Raw genomic sequence first — 22540 nt, 5'->3', positions numbered from 1 at the left:
GTCTGAAACACTCTTTCCAGTTCAAAGATGATTTCATAGAAAATATATCCGCACCAAACATCAAAGGTAGTATTCAATCTTCTGACTAAACAGCGTAATTTTCAGACTTAAAGACACTGAATTTAAGCTATTTAATCGAGAATCAGTCAGGCTTTTTATTCTTTTATATTGTTACGAGAGCGTAAGTCACGCGACGCTGAGAGCATGTGCGCTGGAGTTTCTAGAATGAGCATGACTAATCGAGGAACCCCCCGAATGTCCGAGTGTTTGCCAGGCCCCCCTTTTTTTTAGTATATAAGCCCAGCAAATTAAGCTAGCGATAGATAGATATGCAGATATATTGAAGAGATAGATAAATGAGTCAAGCGAACAGTAGGCACCGTAAGTAAAGTGTGTGATTCACTGTGATTTTTAGCATGTGTTATAAAGGTTGTTAAGTTTAAAGTGACTGTGGAAATTCTGTGTATTACAAAAAGTTGTATCAAGAAAGAATAAACTAGTTTTAATTAAGAAAGGACTTGTATCGCTGAAGTTCCTCGGAAAGAATTTATACCAGAAATTAACAAACGAGCAGATAAGTAACAAATTGGTGTCAGAGAGTGGGATGGAAAAGAAAAAAAGAAGATGGAAACGAGAATTGGCAAATCAAACAACAGCTTAGCAGATTTGATGGCAGCAATACAAGAACAGCAAAAGAAACAAAAATATTACAGCAGTTGTTGGCGGAAAAAGAAAGAAACAAGAAAAGAGGATACAGCAGTGGTTGGAGGAAAAGAAAAGAAACAAGAAGAGAGACTACAGCAGTGGTTAGAGGAGAAAGAAAAAACAAGTAGAGAGAGACTACAGCAGTGGCAAGAAAACCAGCACCAGTGACAACTGGAACAAGAAAGGAAACAAGAAGAACGAGAAAAGAAACATGAAGAAAGTTTCCAACAGTTGAGAGAAAGCCAGCATACACAAATGGAAAAGATTAGTAAATTTCAAAGCGAATTAAATACATTAAAGGACGATTTACTGTCTTTTACACAGGGAGGATATATTAACCATGGACCTAATCAGCCCCAGACAACAGGAAGCCCCTTCCAGACCCCGCAGCTAAACCCTAATGCAGACATCTTCAGTCCTGCCAGAAGTCATATTCCAGAGATGAGTACTAGATCACCCCTATTGCTGACACCTAATGCTGTCACCTTTGGGGACTTTTCTTATAAGGAAAGACAGGTTGTGAGTTGGACGAGTACTAGATCACTCCTATTACTGACATTCGTGTCTGGAATGCGACTTCTGGTAAGTCTGAGGAATGTTTTCTGTAAGGAGAGACACACAGGATGATAAGAATCAATCAAGGCCTTATGTCATCTAAATTAGAATGGAAACTTTGACAGTTCCGCTGTATCAAAGTGGTCATTTTTACTTATGAGAGCCTTTTTGTTTTTGATCATGATATTTTTGTTTATTAGAAAGACGCCTATCAACCTGTTAGATGAATGAGAATCAAATGATTGAGTGTGTGACCAAATAATGGTCCTGTATCTCAATACTAATGGGGATAGATCCGAGCATTCACTGAATTCTGTACTAGGGACAGAATTAAAAGTAGATGTTGATCTGTCTACTCATTTAACCATAAAGGGCAAAAGACTTTTCACGTATTTAGAGAAAGACTCTGATGGAGGAACAGAATGATCTTTCTGCACCCCAATGTTTCAGTAGAATGGAGTGCAGCAACATATGTATGAGTTGGAATAAGAGACGTCAGTTTTTATGCCTCAACCATAATCTTTCTCCTCCATTCATTGAGGGCATGAACGAAAGTAGGAAGGATGGGAACCATTACAATCAACACAATGCAGGTCGAGTTAGCATTCATAGCTATTGTGCCTTTGCCACCACAGCAAGCATATCTCAAAGTACCATGACAACATGTATTAGAGTGGCGAAATTGCTGTCAATGTAAACATCAGACAGGGCTTAAAATATAGGGCCTCACCCTGCATTTCATATAGTCTGTTTTGACAGATGTGTGGGGTGTAAATTTCAAAACGAGAACATGGGTAAGCCATATCATTCCATCTTTATGAGTGGAGATACATTGCACAGCTGAAACTCTTGGGCTGGAGAAACCAGTAAGAATCTACAACTTGGGGAAGGTAAGCAAGTCCCTCTCAGTGTTCATTCCTCTTGGGAAATTCAAAGTAGTATGGGGAATAACCTCAATACGAATATCCCTGACTGACTTTGATTTCAAAAGGAGGTCGCAATGTTATGGGGTAGATGTTTTGACCAAGATGTACCCAAAACTTAACTTCTTGACTTACTTAGGAGAGCTGACAAACCCTTCTAATCCCTTCTGAATGAAAAAAGGAGACATTTGTCCTAATGATCTGTCAGACAATGAATGTAGAATAAGAAATCAAGGTACAGAAATGTTAGGAGATGGCAATTGTGGAACAGAGTCTTCCATTTGTAGTCGTTTCCCAATTATAATTTTGTTTATTTTATTTTCATTTATTTTTTATTATCCCTTAAAAAACAATACTCACTGATTCCACTCACCATGAAGTCCCACAAAAGAATGTATTACAGTCTCAAACTAAGACAATGCAGCAATGCCATGTTTTTGTGAGCACTATACCCAAACACCAGCACCAGACATAGTGTCCACAGCACCAATAAAAAACATCCAATACTAGCATGTGATTAACCCCAACACCATAAGATAAGCCAATTGACCACTCCAAGGCAACATATCTACAGGAATTCAAGGTCAAAATGTTGTGTTGTAGTGCCACAACTCCAATCAACCAGCAGGATCCTCTCCCCCACTTTGAGGGTTGCCACACATGGCAAACACATAGGTAGATGTTTCGATCCCACAGGAGGTAAACTGTACAGGCAGAACATTCCCTGTTAGGTTCTCTGACTACTTACAGAAATCCACATTGAGAGGTTGTAATATTTAACAATGATAGTAAAGTAGAAAACGAAAGTAGTAGATAACATACATTTTGTAATACTTGACATGGATACAGATTAGTCAGAGATAGGTTTCTGTAGATATGAGTTTGTACAAAGTTGTTAATGGTTCTAATATAAACCTTAAAACATTGTTTAAGTTCTACAATATTCTTGTTCCTAAAACATTACATTGAATCTGACATAGGTCTGTCTTCTGAAAACAGTGCTTTGCTTATAGTTTCTTGTGTTGTGTCTTACTTTGATATATTCGAGATATAAACAAAATTAACATCGTGACATATTTCTTATGTTTCCACTGTTTCTGCATTATTAACAATTAGGCCTTACTATATTAAAAAACACTTTGTACATGTTTCCAAAATGTATTTCTCTTACCTTGCTCTGTGTTCAAAGTGACTTTAATTATAGTTTTATGAAAGTAAATCTTCTATAGAAATTAAATTAATCCTTGTATTTGTCATCACTTTAACCTATAACATCTGCTAATAAACACGTAAAGATAAAGTTTACCTAGGCTGAGCATTAAGGATAGGTAATGAGCTAGCTGCCTAGGACACCAAATTCTCTGACTCAGATGTGAGTAGGTAGCCTACATTTCTGCTTGGAATGCCAGTAATATATCATCAGCTTAGAGTTTACCTTATAATTCCATATATTGACAGAAATATAGAACTAATTAAAATGGAATCTATTACATTGTTGGAAACACTTCTATGCAACACACTATCTAACTATTATGAAATTAAATACCCAACTATTACTTACTCTTGCACAACAACTTTGGCAGCAGAATCCAGACATTAATTATATGTAAGTGGCAATGACATCATAGGTCCATGAAATGAAACCAGAGGGCACATTACTAGGCCGCCATGACAGGTGGAGATGACAATGAAGTGGAACCAAAGGGTACATTGGTATGATGTCATGATGATCTCATCATAGAGCATCTCAATGTGTTATTGAAGCAATTGGGTTGTTTTCGAGGGAATTTACAATTGCTTCGAAGTTTTAGGAGTTTTATTAATTTAGAAAGTTTAAGAATAAAGTTAAATTAGTAGTTGTTTTTTTTTTGAACAACTAAGAAACGTGGATGAACTAGAAAACAAGGTTAAGCTACATAAGAAGCGTTGCCTAGAAACAAGATGGGTGTACTAAACTTGTGACAGGTTGACAAATGGTTGACCTCAACCCTTTAGAACTAGGAAAGCTGCAGAAAAGTTTGGTTTAGCAAGCGATATCGGTGCTTTGAGGTGATATCACTTACAGCACATGGGTGTAGCAGTAAAAGTAAATAGGTGACCGGCTAACACAACCTAACTGCAACCAATTACTTGAGAGTTCTGGTTATAGTTTTGGAATAGCCTGGGAATTCCCCTAAAGCATCCAATTAGATCACAGTACTACTTTCAAGTGATGCTGTGTCCTATTTAGATGATCAAGATAATACACAGAAAAATTGCTTTATAAACCCATGTCAAGGGCTGAAAAATCAGTTCCTCTGGGAGTCAGAAAAAGTCACTCTGAAGTGCTGAAGATTCTCTTGGACAATATGAAGGTTTCTAACGTTATTCGGTTCCAGAATCCAACTCCATTGTAAATAAACTTTACTATTCTCTCTCAGTCAGTTAGCACCAATGTTTTATAAAATATTATGTTAAAATATATATCTATGTATATTAATGAAAGAGTATTTTGAAAATATTTTAAGTATTTAATTGAGTTAAAACCCATTTTATGTTTGTTTGTCATAAACGAAGTTTTGTTTTATTGCCTGTTAGCTAGATGAATTAATGATTAATAAAAGTTATTGTAAGTGTTCACCATTGGCCTGAGACTCGAATTCTGTAGTCTAACGGTAAACTACCTCTAGTTAGTGACTTGTGACTCCACTCATCACGACAAATCCTCCAATAAATAAATTTGGTGTAATGAGTAGTTTTACCTGACACTCCAACAATTAAACCCACCAGGGCGCTACTCATTACAATATTACATCAATGTCTAGATTTAATTATGTTACAAGTAAATCCATTATTTTAATGATAATCTTGATGTTTCTACCATCTTACCTTTATGCTATCCATATAACTATGATTTTTATTGTTCTTGACAAAATATTTTATTTAACATATGTTACTTTATAGTTTTAACATACATAGATTTTACAAAGGCAGATGGTGTTTCTGTAGGCGAATAGTGTTACTATAGGTGGATGATGCTACTAAGCTGATTGTGTTACTAAAGTTCTATAGGTGGATGGTTTTACTAAGCATAATGTTAATTTTTGAATTTTGCTTTATAAGTAAAACATTAAAAATACGTTTTACAAAGGTGGACAATGTTGCTAAGGGTAATGTTTGTGTATACATTTTACAAAGGTGGACAGTGTTCCATAGGACTGCATACAGATTTAAGCTTATGTTTATATTTTTCATCTATATATGTTTTACAAAGGCGGATAGTGTTTAACAAGATTGTGTTAATAAAGTTCTATAGGCGGATGGTCTTACAACAGTGGATAATGTTTAATAGGATTGCATTCAGTTTTCAACTTACATTTAATTGCATACATTTTACAAAGGTGTTTCTATACTTCCATAGGGCAGCATGCAGGTTTCAACATGTCTCATCTTATTTTTCATTCACTTGTATTTATATAGGATGATAATACTACTAACATTTGTATCATAATCCTGAAATTATTTTATCATACCCAATGTGTTTTAGAAATATTGAACAAGACAACCGATCACATTTGTATGACTTAGTACACATCTGACATACTGATAATAGTTTCAGTTTCTATGTTAGCATACTTTTTATAATCATTGTCCTGAGAAGAACTTTTATTTAAATATCATACAATAATATAACCTAAATATTTGCACTTTCACTAGTTTGTCTTTATAATATCCATGTAACTACGATATTTATTGTCATGACAAAATATGTCATTTCCCACATGTACCCTTATGTACTTTTTACAGTTTTTGTATGGGCCAAAGATGTTACTAAGGGCAGTATTACTGAATACAGACAATTTTCTGTAGGATTTTAACACACCTGATGCTTTGCTTTCACAAGACAATGAATCAACTATTGTGATATGTATTAATTTTTATTATGCATTATATATATATCCATTATTTGAATGAAGCAGTTATTATAACATATTATTTACTTCACAAAGTGTTACGACAGCGGAAGTCACGCGACGCTGGGAGCATGTGCCCTGGAGTTTCTAGAATGATCTTGACTTAGCGGGCAACCTCACGAATGTCCCAGCGTTTGCTAGACGCCTTGTTTTTTTGTTTTTTTTATATATAAGCCGGAGATAGATATAGAGACAAATAATCGAGTCAAGCGAGCGGTAGTGACGGTAATATAAAGTGTGTGTTTTGTTATCGAGATTGCAAACATATTGACTGTGGAAATTCTGTGTATTGCAAAGTTGTATCGAAAAAGAATAAACTTGTTTTAATTAAGAAAGGACTTGTATCGCTGAAGTTTCTCGGAAAGAATTTCTACGGAAAATAACAAACAAGCAGATACGCACCAATTCTTTTATTGTTCTAAAAGGACGCTTATTTAATTTATCATACAGTTTCACTTTATAAGTGTGTGTGTATATATATATATATATATATTCACATATTATACATAATATAATGTCTGGCATAAGTCATATTCTTATGTTAATCCTTTATATATAATAAAGGGAAGATTTCTATTATAGAGTCTATTTAAAATAGCAACATTTACCATTCACTTGAACTTCTATACGATTAAAATTTATAAAACTTTGTAGTTTTACTTTCTTCTTCAATAGACATTGAAATACACCTCTGTCTGACATCAAGACCCAGTGTTTATTACGAAATACAAGGGTCGCCTCGTGGTCACGTGTTACTGATGATAAGATTAGAAAGCTTAACCTTTCCATATCTTTAAAAAATTAATTTAAAGTTATTAGTTTTCTAAATGTGCAAATGAACATAATCGTAAAAGGACCTTTAATTATATATATCAATGATTATTTCAAATATTTGAAACAATGTTTTCGTAAGATGAATTATACAATTCAGTGTTTCTATATAAAACTCCCGTTTCGTCAGAGGTCAATATGCTATCATAAATACTTAACAAAACTTCAGGTACACCACTATACTATAAGCATCGTAGATTATAAATTTATTGTATTAGCTTTCATACAAATTATGTCCATATCACTATTTGTTCATTCTAACCCCATGTGTTTTACAAAGGCTGATCTGATAAAATAACTCACTCGTCTTCCAAGATCTATCAACCTAGAAGGTTCGTGGGAAGTGGGCTTGGTCGAATTACAGAATCACATCTTAAACCCGATTCGTTCACCCGAGAAGTGCGTGTGAATATAAATCATGGAACCCCTATAACACTCAATCCTGTGTTATCAGTAATACTTTGATTTGATAATAACCACATGATAACAGAGCCCGTTATAGTTCCATATACTGTTAATATGCATGGTGGATTTTATTCACTCTATGTTTACTCAGATATTGTGGAACTTAGCATTGTTGGCGATGTGTATGTACCACTGGTACGAATAATTCAAGTTAAAGGTCAGGATGGACATATGATCATTTGAACAAGGGAAAAGTGATAATAATGCTTCATCTTAGCAGTCATGAGAGTATCCTACTATCACGAACCGTCTAGGACGCCTATTACTATTACCAGGTGAGAAACAGTTTACCTTATTATGCTGGTAGTCACTGGCAATGGGGACACGGATTGGGAGACATTTAAAGTAACTTGTTTTGTTCAGTTATACCTTTTCTGAAAAAATAAGTGTTAGCCTTAGAAAAATAAGATGTTCAGTCAAGCATAAATTTAGCATCAGATGTCATACAAGGAAAACCATTTGTTGATGTTGGAAAACGATGAGCAATACAAGAATCTCAGAACCTGGCTCAAGATGTTAAACAGATTGCTCTGCCTAAAAAAAGAAGAAACAAAAAGGTCCCATGTTCAGAATAGCTAAAATGAAGAGACCAGAGTTTTTCATGATGCTCCCATCACACGAAAAGTGTTGTCAGTGTACTTATTTTCTCTCCCTCCCATGCAAACGATAATTGACGAAGGTCAGAAGACCGAATATTATCCTTTATTTTCAGTGACCAACAGAGGACCAACCGATTTCTTTTTTATATTGGGATCAGGAAATTAATATTTAGATCTGACACAATCATATTTTCATGTAAAGGCGAAGATTGTCAAGCCTGATGGGATCAACATAAAAAAGGATGAAGCTAACTCTGCACCTGTCAACCTGTTGTTTCAGTCTCTATTTTCTCAAGTGGATGTACATCTGAATAACAAGCGCATTCCTTCGTCTCACAATCTTTACACGTATAAGGTATACAAAGAAACTTTAATGGGTTATAATGGAAACGCTAAGAAAATTCATTTGACATTGTCCATGTGGATGAAAGACATGGTTGGTAGTTTTAAGAATACGATCTTCATTATAATTATGGTGAGGGCGACGGAATCCAAGATTGACACATAAATACACGTGGTAGTCAAACAGTCAACATGGTCGGCCGTCTGCATTCGAATATATTTTTTACAGAACAAGTTCTTGCCCAATGGTGTAAGTTTAAAACTCCGACTTGTATGAAGTAAAGATTCGTTTTGTATTATGTCAAACTAGGAATCTAGATTCAAAATTTTACTACACGTTTCTATCTATGCCACAAAAATCACGATCAGTCTGTTAGTCGTTCTGTTACATGTTAAACCATTTCAGAAAGGAACAGCTAAATATCCTTTGATATATATATATATAATGTGCAAATCGTTTTCAATTCCCAGGGAAACTTACAAGCATCTATTGATAATGCGTTTTTAGGTCAAGTATCTACACATCTTGGTATAGATTGCGTTGATAACAATGCATTTATACGGATCTTGGAAGAAAAATCCATACAATTTCAAACATTACAGTATCAATTTTATGGCAATCAACGTGGATGGAAAACGGATTCCTGCTCGACCTTTGCAACCAGATTTTGATGCTGAACTGTATGCGCGAAGCTATGATACATTATTTAGTGGAACTGGAAAACAGTTTCAAGATCAAGGGATTGATGTAGGATATGACACATACTCGGGAGGATACACGCTCTTTGTCTTTGATCTTACACCCAATCTACCTGTTGGAGATTCATACATTAACTTTGTGAAACAGGGAAATTTACGAATTGAAATGCATTTTGATAGTGCCTTACCAAACACTTTAAATGTTCTCGCCTATGCAGAATTCCAGTTAATTTTATAATTTGATCAGTCTAGAAACATCATAACTAATATTCAAGAAGCTATGAACACCATAGAAATTTATTCAATACTCTCACAAGATTTGTGTACAGGAAATAAGCTTGAAGGTGTGCTTTCCAGCGATCAACTACCTGATGATGCAGAAAAACAACTGTACATCAATAATCTGGATCCGAGTCATAAACCTGGTAACCACTGGGTCTGTATTTACTTTGGTCTAAATGAAAAAGGATAATATTTTGATCCATTATGTCTGCCTTCACATAACCTCAACATAAGAAAATTCATCAAGAAGAACTGTCAGACGTGGACTTACAACCAAAAAGTACTGCAAGGACCATATTAGTCTGTCTGTGGAAAACATTGTGTCGAAACGAAAACTATTATTTAAATTTGGATCCCACAAAGATGATAATGATATGATTGTTCATGATTTTGTTGCAAAACGCTTTCATATAAATATGTTCTTAATAAATATGTATTTTTAAGTAGATCAGGTTGAAAAATCTATATTGTGAAAATAATAAAGTGTTAAAAAGAAATACTGTGTTAGGAACTTATTTATTGTTATGTTAAACTAATAATAGATTTAGATGTAATTAAATGTAGATGTCCATCACATGTTGAGACAATGAGCTCATCATCCTCTGCCTGTATAAATACTACCCTTAGTATCATTGCCCACCTTTGCAAAACACACGTAATACAAATAAATATATAAATGAAAACATAAGTTGAGATTTGTATGCAGCACTACGTGACTGTCAGTTTTTGCACATTGTATTTAATGCTTTACTTATAAAGCAAAACTGTAAACTCATGGTTATGAAATTAGATTAAATTATCAGTTTTAATACTTTGTTACTATAATGTCATGTTGATCTACATCATACCAATACGCCCTCTGATTTCACTTCGTGGAACTATAACGTCATCGTCTCTACCCCCTCCCCTGAGGTCGACACACTTGTTTCGCCCTCTAGCAGCGTGTCTGGCAAGTACGGGAATAACTACTGATACCAATCCACAATGATGAATGGAGTAAAACACGGATTTTTACACAAGAATGTATAAAAATAGAGACGAGTTGAATTATACGTATAAAACAAATTTGATAGAAACGTGAATAATCAGCTTGTAAAACATGTAAATATTGAATTTGATCGTCAAAATTTAAATTTAATCATACGTAAACCGTCTTTCATGTTAGTGTTATAATTATGGAAAATGGATTGGTTGCTTAATGTTTTGGTGAGCTAATAAATTTAATTATTTCGAATATTTGATAGTTAACTTGAGTTGACGATATTTGAGGTTGTTCTAAAATATGAAGGTATGAGTAGAGAGAAAGATAATCCATCATGTTATGACCTTATCGTACTTATGTTATTAGAATGAACTTCACTAAAATCCATAAATCTTACAATTTCATTGACGTTTAAGTTCCAAAAACTCGATCTATTCTTATGTGATATATACTAAAATTTTAGCCTGATAATTATTTTCAAATGTAAAGTCAAAATATTTTGTAAAGTGAAAGAGTCTATAAATTCGTTTATTTTTTCTGAGCGTAAAGGTCAAAGTTCAGTGAAACAATTACAGTTTGTCTGTAATTAAGCACAAATCTATACAATGGGCTATCTGTGCTCTGCCCACCACAGGTATCGAAACCCGGATTCTAGCGTTGTAAGTCCGCAGATATACCGCTGTGCTACTGGGTGGTTACAGTCTGTCATCGGTTAGATTAAACTTAATTAAGCTTACTGCCTAGTAAACAAAAAATCTGTTTGTCGTAAAGCGTGTTTTATATTAATAAACTCAGTACATTAAATGTGAGATAGAGATACACGATTTGAGCACTAAATAGATATTTGTCGTTAATAAACTAAGTTAAAATTGTATGATTTTACTGAAAGAAAATCTTTTGTCATTCACGTTTAGTGTGCAATGTGAACAAATATTTAATATAAACAAACAATGGCTTTACAAAATAACTATTTTAGCAATGTTACTATGATACATATGCTTGAAATATAAGAACTCTAATTTTTGGTTTATGTAGCGACATGAGTTTTGTTTGTTTCTTTTGAATTTCGCGCATAGCTACACAAGGGCTATCTACACTCGCTGTCCCTAATTTAGCAGTTAGTCTTTAGGCTACTCTTTTAGCAACAAATAGTGGAACAGACCGTCACATTATGACGCCCCCAAGGCTAAAAGAGCGAGCATGTTTGGTGGGAATGGGATTCGAACCCGCGACCCTCAGATTGCGAGACAAGCGCCTTAACCACCTGGACATGCCAGGCCCTCGGATATGGAACTTTGCACATTTTTCAAGTCCCTCAGTGGCACAGCGGTATGTCTGCGGACTTACAACGCTAGAATCCGGGTTTCGATACCCGTGGTGGGCAGAGCACAGATAGCCCTTGTGTAGCTTTGTGGATAATTAAAAACAAAACAAACAACATCTTTCAAAGTCACTGTTGGCTTCACTGTAGCATCCCTAATCAGTTTCCAGCTTGACCGGCTGCTTAGTTTGGAAGGGCGGCCTGATCTGGGTAGTGACTGGGTGGTATGAAGCACAATCCTCTTCTTAATGATAGACTTCACCAAACCTAAAGGGATAATCAGCGACTTTGAAATTTTCTTGTGATCTCCTCCTAATCTATGCTTCTCTACCACTTTATCCCTGACTTGTTTTGAAAGCTCCTTGGTCTTCATGGTTGGTTTGTTATATCACTATGTGAGTTGTGGCTTGAACAGATGCATTTGCTCTGAAATCAAGTTAAACCACTTTGATTACACATACACATAGACCATTATACTAATTTTGCGACCTTTCAAACTAATATTTTGCACCTGAACTGATTCTGGTTTGCCGTAGTAAAGGGAATGATTACTTAATCAATTGAGAATATTCTAATTTTCTTTGAAAATCTAACTTACTTACATAATATCAGCGTTTTTTTTTCTTTTAGCTTTCTCAGCTTGGAGTAGTTTGTATAGATTCTAAGAATAAAGTCCCATTTGAAAGTTCCATGATTGCAAACTCAGACGGCAACAAAATGTGGAAACTTTGCAGGGGGGTGAATACTTTTGCAAGACACTGTACCTTGGTAATAATGTTAGAGAGTCATTTCACACAGTTTAGAAGAAAGGAAAGTACTGCATTTTGCTCTGTGTAGACCTTCTTCAATCACTAGAAGTTGTAGTTTTTCCGACAATATAGCGTAGTGTTACGTCAAATTCGGTGACGAGGAACCCACTTTGAGACTAATAATGGCTGGAGACGGCTTGAATGGGTAATGAAGAAAAACTTTAATACAAGTTTAACATAACAGCAAATGTACACCTGATGATGACAAAACCTTGTCGAAACGTTGTACATTTGCTGTTATGTTAAACTTATATTAAAGTCTTTCTTCATTACCCATTCACGCCGTCTCCAGCCATAAGTAGTGTTACGTCGTTTACGAAAAGTTATCATCAAATCTCCCCCCTGGGGAGTAAGACTATTCGAAATATAAAGAAATTGAAATGTTGAATTTTCAACCTGATTAACATGTCCATTGGCATCACGTCTGGAACCATGTAACCTAAAAAATAAGTATAAATGTAATTCAGTGAATTATCAAATTTTATAATAATATAAGCTCAAATAAAGTTATTCGAAATGGCTGTAGTAAAAAATTAAGACTGCTAAATAATTGTAAATACAATCAAGACATATAAATTAAATATGTATTTCGTATAACACTACACTATAATTATTTAATATGAATACTCATGGAGATAACAGAAGAAGAAATAAATAACATACAGTACATTTGCAGTATATCACACTTATACTCATGTAGATAATGGAAGTAGAAGTACATGCACAATACACTTTGCAATATTTAACATTTATACTCATTGTGACAACGGAAGTAGAAACAGAAAAGATAAAATACATTTTGCAATATAGAATACACACATAAATAACGGAATGAGATGTAAGTAACATACCGTAATGATTATTTAATAAATGTTCGGATGGGAAAGTACTGCAGAGGGAGGATATACCGAATTTTACTTGATTTAGCCAAAGAAAAATGAAAGAATGGACAACAAAATAAGACGATATTTGTGTCAGTACGAGTATGAAATATGTTAATCAAGTAGTTGTTAAGAAAAAAAAAGAAAACGTGTGCAATAAATTAATTATCAATATATATATAAGCCACACTTTGTTCGTAACGCATCATTTGTCGGTAACGTTCGATTTCTGTTGGAAACGTTCAAACTGACTCAGTGATTTGTCTCAAATGGAAATGTTGAGTTCAAATCTCAGTTGAGTGGAGATTTTTATAACTTTTTCAAAATAATTAACTGATCATGTTTAGAGCAAGATTTTAGAATATAAGGAAAAACCACAATAACATGATAGTTTACATTAGGAATTTGAATTATTTGCTAGCGTTTGATCACAAATACTCGGCGTCAAAGTGGTTATAGTGCTCGACTATCATGTGGGATTGTCAAGTTCAAACTTAGTAGAGCTGGGATTTTATGTAATAGTTTTTTTATTATTATATTTATTTCTTAATATATTTGTTATCAAATCTTCAACATGCTCTTTGAATATTAGGAAAAGTACGAATAATATTATACACTAGCTGGAGTGCACAACCCCTGGATGCAAGTTATGTAAATTCATGATTAATGAATATTAGGACATGAAAGTTGCTTCCCTTATATGTAATTGTAAAAAAACGTAAAAATGTCCATAAAAACTGCAAAACACAAAATTTGAAACCGAATATTTTTATGTATCTCCCCATGGACCCAGTGAACCTCCATACCAAATTTAGTGAAGCTCCATCAAAAGGATGCGAGATAGTGGTAAAAAATGCAAATTGCAAAACTGGAAATTTTGGTGAATATCTATCCGCACCCTGCGAAGTAGTTACATGGACATATAACAGACGACAGACAGTACTATTATTTTTTATATAGATACACCAGTGACTGTGTGTGTCAAAAACAGCTTAACTATATTTTCAACCCCATAGATGATGCTAGAATACATTGTTAGTGATAATTTTCACCTTCGGTATGAGATTTTATAAGCATTTATTAATAAAAGTTATACCTTCGTGCATTTACCCTTCACCATAAATTCATTGCCTTTTCTATCACAAGTAATCAATCGCAGATTAAGACGTTTGATCATATAGGTATATTTCTTGGAGAACCAGTTTTTTTCTCGTGGTTCATTCTATTAGGCTTTATAAAAATGAAGATTTGAACATAACATAAAAATAAACGCAGTTCAAAATTCTAACCAAGGACAACTTACAGGAGATGACCAATATAAACAACAAATGTTGTTTTCATGAAATACAAGAAAAAGGATAAACATCCTTTATACATATATTGTTACTATAATATAATTAACTGTTAGAAAACATATTTTATAAAACATTTATTTAGATTCAACTTTAAAAGAAATATTAATCAGCATTTACCATCATATGACAGGCAGTCAGCTAGTAATATTATTAAGTATGGTAGAGATTGAAAATCATTTTAAAATCTATCCAACTAGTATAACTATACTTGTTTGTGTACTTTTTATTACAGCATTTATTTTGTTTTGGCTACTTCTTATAGCCATTCTACGAATAACAAACGATCGTTACTTTCCATTAACATTTTATTTCTATTTATAATATGTATAAAATATCCAATTCAAAAAACCTGGTAAGTTGTTACACACGTAGAAGCAGATTTTTCAGTTTTCTATAATTTTGCTACTACCTTTCGAGTTTTATTCTCTCCAAAACGCAGTCGAAGTCAAACTAACTAATATACAGTTCTAGAACTACACTACGAGGGAGTATGTTTAACTCACCACTCTTATTTGTAATTAAAAATAAAGATTGTGAGTTAGTCAAAATAGTTAAAGCGACCTAGCATTCATAGAAAGAAACTTTACGTGCATTACAGACAGGGGCGATTTAAGCCTAAATGCCTAGTTAGCTAAAAATAATAGGGGCCCGCGGGCTCTATTCATACCAATATTATACATCACTACCCACCGCCAACTCTTGGGCTACTCTTTTACCAAAGAATAGTAGGATTGATCGTCAAGTTATAAAACTCCCGCGGCTAAAAAGGGCGAGCATGTTTAGTGGGACGGGGATTCGAACCTCAGATTGCGAATTGATTGCCCTAACCACCTGGCTATACCGGTCGTGAGTTTTATACGCTGCATGATACTGAAATATCCCTGTGAGTAGAGAAGACATCACCTATTAGAGAATAAAGAAATATAATGACTTTCTGGACGACTTGTAGTTGCCATAACAGTGCGAAAACTAAATAAAAGGGAATTAAGATAAAAGTTAGCGAAAAAGAACTCAAAATCTCATAAATATCGAATAAAATAATATTTTAAAAAATTATATATATAATTAAAAAGGTAAAAAGCACGATATGACCGCATATGTTAGCAGTAACACTACGCAACAAATGAACAGATATAAGTTTTCTATTCATTAACTGGTTTAATAATACGTTTTATGATGACTAAAATTTGCTTCATCTTTCAACTTTACTCGAAAATCTTAACTTGGACTTAATGTATTTACCTACTGTTACAAATTGTTTTAGGATTAGTATAATACTTACGTTAAATATAATAGGTAAGAATAAATAAATAAATAATAACAGTAAACAGCTTTAAAACCAAACCTTTTTTTGTTTAGGAAAGTGTTTAATAAAATGAAACAAAATAAAGTTCTTAGTTTTTATAAACATCTTATATCACAAATTTTAAATATATAAATTTAATATATAAAATTATAAATACCGGTTTCGTATCTTCAAGGACACTGTCATTTTAAATCCAATCTTACGTTTATTTTTGTTCAGAAGGTTCTTATAACTCTGAAAATGTATTTTTTGTAGAGGACGTCCTTTTCTAAAATACCCGAAAAGGTTATGAGCGGTAGCCTACTGCTGTGGTGGTGCCACGTTAGCTTCGTGATAGATGTGGGTCTAGTACGTAGTTGAAACTTGACGAGAAGTGGCTTAACCTTTTCGTTAAGTGTGGAAAACATGTATGCGTGTTGTAGTTTTTGTCTTTTTTTTATATTTTTAACTATAAGTGTGGATTCTTTAATGCTACAACTACCGCCAAATAGTAGGCGTTGTCTGAAAGAAGAAATAGAAAAAAAAGTTCTTGTTACAGGGGAGTATGAACTAAGTGACGCTCCTGGGCAGAAAACTGATATAATAGTAAGTCATTAATTAATTGTGAAATTTAACTTTAAGCCTAATATCTTCATCTTGAAAATTGGTTCAGGGAAAAAGACAGTATTGAGTTTATAATTTCAGTTAGAGATGTATTTACCTGGTGCTTTATTTATTAGATTAGTTTTAAAAAAGGAAACTACGTTAATAAAGTCACTTTGTTTTTAAAAATCATAAGTAATTACTTGTACTATAGATGTCGTACTTAGCACGGACCCCAAAAAATAACAGCAACATTTTTCTTTGAAGTAAGTTTAAGACTACTTAAGCATTTTTTTTAACTAGCTAAGCTTTTAACAAATTTTATTTTTCTGTAGGTTTAAAAATTCAATAAGATGCAATAAGCATCGTATTATTCCGAAAATGGTAAAAAGTGTGTTGTTATAATTTAAACTATTTCAAAGTTATTACAGTGAAACTGTATGCGAGGGAAAAAGAAAAAGTCAATTTTTTTCACTGTGGAACTCTGGTAACCCTAATTATTATCTTTATGAAGAATTAGTGATCAGTTATTTCAGTATTGACACTTATTACTATTAGTACTGGAGTGCAAAATTCATAAAAGCTATTTTAATGAACTGTCATTGGTCTAAAGTCCTTTCATAGTTTAAGTTTATTTAAATGTATACAGTTTTCATTTTAAAAGTTTTTCATACCTATTTGACAAATTTTGCTTTCTAGATACAATATATGTATGCTTATATAAATTTTTATGCCAGTTTTTATACTGTTTGCACAACAAGTATGAAATTGTATACACAGGCAATTATATACTTTTCTTGCATTTACGAATTTCTGTTTCTAAAAATTTATAGACAAGTTATTTTTGTCTGATATATGTTGAAAGAATTAAATGAAACTTTTTCTCTTTTGTCACGTCTACAAAACCTCATCAGGCAGATGATGTCAGTGAGAAACTTTCATTGAGATCAGGGATTGGAATTAATAAGAATACTGATGCAATAATTATGCGAGACCAATTTCATATTGATTGGGATTGTATGGAGTCCAATAATAAGGGAGAGAGGTGTCTTTAAATGATTCAAAATATTTTTCTGAACAAAATAGTCATGGAGCCAATCATAATTGGTGTCATTTTAGATTTATTATTAACCTCTAGTAACAATGTACATACAACAGTTGAAATAAGGAAACATTTGATGAAAAGTGATAATTGCATAATTAGTTTTGAGGTTTTGCTCTCCATGTTGAGATAAAAATAAGTGACATTTGAATTCCTAATTTTCAGAAAGTCAGTTTTGAAGCCAGAGATAAGTTATAATTAGTGAATTGGGTAATGAACTCAAAGGTGATTTGGGACAAAAGATCCACAGAAATGTTTTTTATTTGCTTTTATTAAAGTCATAGTTAGTGAGATTTCTCAAAACTGATCCACTCAGTGACATGTGGTAGTTACAAGGACAGACTGGGGCCTCAATTTTCCTTTTAACCAAGACTTCACAATTTAAATAATGTGGTAAAAAATATCAATAACACAAAAATATTTCTTTGTGAACTAAATAAAATATGTTGCTGTATCAATCTTTAGGTGACAGACTCTAAAGGACAAGTTTTGTTTTCAAGAGAAAACATTGACAAAGGAAAGTTTGCTTTTAACACAGATGAATTGGACGTCTTTGAAGTATGCTTCGTCACTAAAATGCCTGCAGGTAAAACAAGCTTAACAGTTTAATGAACAAAGATTGTTTTATTTTGTTTATTGAGAGTTGCCATTTTCAATATTTAACTATTTATGTTGTTTCAGATTATGCATTTTAACGTAAGGACAACAGAGGATCATCTGATACTTTAAGGCTGTTCCTGCACACCCACTCTTGAAAAAAAAATTAAACCAATCCATTATTTTTCACAGTATCTGTAATTCCTACCTTAAACTTGTAAAGTGAAGGCTCCACTACTGTCAATAGCAAATCTCTAAACTAATCACTCAGTTAGTAAATGTTTTAACTGAAGTATAGTTTGTCTTTTCCAAATCTTTAACTTGTGTCCTCTTACCATGGATGATCTTGTAAACTTCAATAAGGTCAAGGAAAAATAGGAGGTCTTAAGGCTAATATAAACATTAAAATGATTTTTTTTTAAAGCATCTTGTTCAATTTTTCAGAACATATTTTATTCTGCTCTTTCTTCTGTTACTCTTTCATTTACTTTTATCAATACTAAGACTTGCTGCCATCATAATAATAGTATAACTCAATAATTTGATCAATGATAAAGTGATAAACTGAGCATGCAGTGTTTGGTACTTGAAATTGTTTTTTCAAAGTTTCTCTGAAATTACCTCACTGTTTCATAAAGTTTTGAGGTTTTCAAAGTAAATGGTAGTTTTATATTTTTATTTACCTTATATGTGTATGAATTTTTAAACTTGGATTGTTCACAAGAAATGTTTGATTTAATGTGAAAAGAACAAAAACAAAATATATAATTCTAAAATTATCATATTATCAAATTATTTATTAGATTAAAAAATACATAAGTAAAGAAATACATTGCGTTGTATTTGCACAAATTTTGAAAAAACCTTGCATGGCTTTTGAAATTAAGATGTATTGCAGCACCATTTGATTAATAAAAACTCCATGTACACATCTTTATAACAATCAAAGTTGAATATACCCCCATGTAGTGAAAGGGGTATTTGTAGGCCATATGTAAAGGTTACTTAATGTATGGATTTACTTATAGTATTAAAATATTATGTTTGATCTTAATACTTTTATTTCCACTTGTCATAACCATGTTGTATTTAAAAAAATTTGAAGACTGTGGTCAGGTCTTGAATTTGCTAAAATTTAAAAAAAGCATCAAGGTTCATTTGTTCACCTACTTGGGGAATATTTCATATAGTCCAAATCCGAGACCCCAAGTCAGTCAGAATAAGCTGAATTGTAATTATGTCAGTATTCAGTTTGTTACACCTAACTGCATACATCACATTTCAATGTAAAAGTTGTAACAGAATTGTGTAGACCACCATATTAGCTCTTGAAACACACATGATAACAAACCTTGTGTTAGCTCTTGAAACACACATGATAACAAACCTTGTGTTACTTGTTTTTGTTGATTGTTTGGCATTTATTGGCACAAAGCAACTAGGCTATCTTGTTATCATATACTTTGTTTACACTTTATGGTTTCCATATTGGATTTGCCATTCTCATAAATCATTTCTTTATTATAATATCTAGATTTTTGTGTAAAATTGCATTGCTTTGTCTCAGAATTTCAAACTACAAAAGCTTGGTAGTATCTTGTACTATCAAGTTCTTAGGCTTGGAATATTTGAAAATTATACAAAGAAATTTTCCAAGTGCTATCAACACTTGTATATTCAGTTCTCGTTGGTGTAAAACTGAAATAAACATACAAAATATATCAGATATGAGATGAAACTAGTTGAGTTCATTTCTTTTTTTATATCCATAGAAAAGCTGAATATAGGAAAATAGGTAGCATATAATTTTCTATCAATTGTAAAAGTGTATATAAACTTTCCATGGTGTCAATTGGCTAATCCTAACATGGCTTGTGGCTTTAGAATGTGACAAACAATATCTGCCATTAAGATTAGACAAGTACTTAGGTTACTAGTTCTTGGTTGTGGTGAAGCTGTTATCACATGATCTACTCTGTGATCTTGGTTACTTTAACTCACAACATTTAGCAAACTAGCTTGTTCTTGTTAGATTAGTCAAGTTCAATGTCACCTTTGAGCAGCAAGAAAGGGAAAGACCTTTATCTTGAAAAAAGAAAGTGCTAAATATCTTTATGTAGAGAAGCCAAAACAGAAAATGCATATTTTTATTTCAAAAATGTATGATAAAATAAAGTAATTACTTTAATTAAAACATTTGATTTATTTTAGTATAGTCCCCTGGTAGATCACCAGTAAGTTTTAGAACTTACAATGCTAGAAGCCAGTGTTTGATTCCCCATGTGAACAGAATGCAAATAACCCATTGTGTAGCTTTGCCCTAAAAATAAAGTTTCAATGTAACTGACATAAGTAGGATATTTTATTCAATAACTTTTTGGTGACAATAATGTTAAAATAGTATCATAAAGAAAAATCTGTAAATGAACTAATAATTAGCTGTAAAACATTATAACAAAATTTTTATGCAAATTGGTCTTGTTATTAGTTTAATAAGAATTCTGAACCAAATTTCAAAAGAATATAACTTGAACAGCAATATAAAGTTCTTAGAAACATTGATCAAACACTTGGCAAAAACTTATCAAATGCAAATAAAGTAATATATCAAACAGAATGCAATTTTTTTAATGCTAGGTATATTGGAGAAATGACAGGAAATATAGACTATATGTAATGAACACAAACCTCTTATTCGTGAACATTCAAATACCTGTAACAACTTTAATCTAACTGAAACAGACAAACTTTTAAACCATGAAAATGGTTCTTCCATTAGAAAAATCAAAAGATATCTCAAGATTTCCACAGCTATATCCCTTTAAAATGGTTCTGATCCAAACAGCAAATTTATATATATATAAACTCCTGATTTCACCATTTGAATTCTTACTTTTTTTTACACTTGATAATACTGAGTTAACTTCATTAAAGTATTGTGTGTACTATTTCCATTTTCTTTAAATATTGTGTTATATATTTATGTGAAATTGTACTTATTTCAATACCTTATTATTTTTACCTGCAGCATAGCATCTCAGAATAGCTCCAAGTTTTTTTTCAAATACAGACTTTTAGCTCATAGCTTCATCATATCTTGACGAGTTTGAGATGTATTTAGTTTTAGATTCAGGAGGTCAAACCCTTTCGATTGATGTATTTCACCATGCCCCAGGTCTCATAGATTAATTTACTCTAATCCTGCCTAAAGTATTTTCAAGTGCCGTGGCTGTTGAGGATTCCCTCTTATTACTTTTATCAGAAACTCATGCACTGCTATATAAAAATTGAGAATTGCATGTACAAAGAGTCATAAACAAAATTAGATTTGATGACTTATTTTTAAAAGTAAAATTATAAAGTACTACATGTTTTATTTATCTGATAAAAATTCAAAATGAATATCGATGGGCCACACTAATGTTAAATTAAAACCTTAATGGTGCACAGCCTGGTATCATTAGTTTCTCCAGGCAGTAGTATAATAATTAACCTTGAAATTTGTTTGTGTTGAATTTAGTAGCCTTTATGCACCCTAATTGGTGGGCAGATATAAGCTTGCTAGACTGTCACATTGTAAACAGGAGTTAGGGAATGCAATATGTGCTGTAAACCATCATTCCTCCAATGTTTGAGAAAGTCAGTAAGGCAGGGTCATGCCTTATTCAAAGAGAGAGAAGTAATATTAGCTACATAAGTAATAAGTTATATACAAATGCAGCACACTAAACAGTAATTTACCATTTATTAAATATTGTTCAGAATTTTGGTGTGTGTGTGTATGTATACATATATAGGTGATATAAAGGACAACAATGAAAATACCAAAAATTAATCATTTACTGTTCACCTGTTGATTTTTTGTTACTTCAAAATGCATGTATAAAATCTAAAAGAAATTTTGTTTTACATACTTCACGTGCAGAATTTGATAAGGCTTAGCAACTTATGGCAAGCAGCAAATAAGTACAAAGTTTGTAACTAGAAGTGATAATTGTTTTCTATACTTCTTTATTTACTGTTCTATGTTTTAAGAAAACTGAAATTTAAGAACTTATTTGTAAATAGTAATAATCTATATATATATATATATATATATATATATATTATAACTGAAATGTGATAGCATTGTACAAAATACTGGTCCACTAGAACACAGCTAAGACAGGTCACTTTGTAAATACTAGTTTTATATTCTTGGATACGATGACATGAGTGCACATGTGCCTCGTCATTCAACTTCTGTAATGT

General features: G+C 32.6%; 1 protein-coding gene across 1 annotated transcript in view; it reads left to right on the top strand.

The window, feature by feature from the left end:
* Positions 1-16301: 16301 nt before the first annotated feature.
* The window catches only part of LOC106461289 (transmembrane emp24 domain-containing protein bai-like), a 9564-nt gene continuing 3325 nt past the window's right edge, over positions 16302-22540 (top strand). Inside the window, exons 1-2 of the mRNA XM_013921105.2 lie at positions 16302-16593; positions 18158-18278. Of these exons, the coding sequence (XP_013776559.1) occupies positions 16414-16593; positions 18158-18278 (301 nt within the window). The 5' untranslated portion in view covers positions 16302-16413. The remainder of the gene's footprint in view (positions 16594-18157; positions 18279-22540) is intronic.

This window comes from Limulus polyphemus, unplaced genomic scaffold (genome assembly GCF_000517525.1).
Source record: "Limulus polyphemus unplaced genomic scaffold, Limulus_polyphemus-2.1.2 Scaffold927, whole genome shotgun sequence".
NCBI lineage: Eukaryota > Metazoa > Arthropoda > Merostomata > Xiphosura > Limulidae > Limulus > Limulus polyphemus.
The sequence above is the reverse complement of the archived record's forward strand: the minus strand, read 5'-3'. Positions and strand labels throughout refer to the sequence as shown.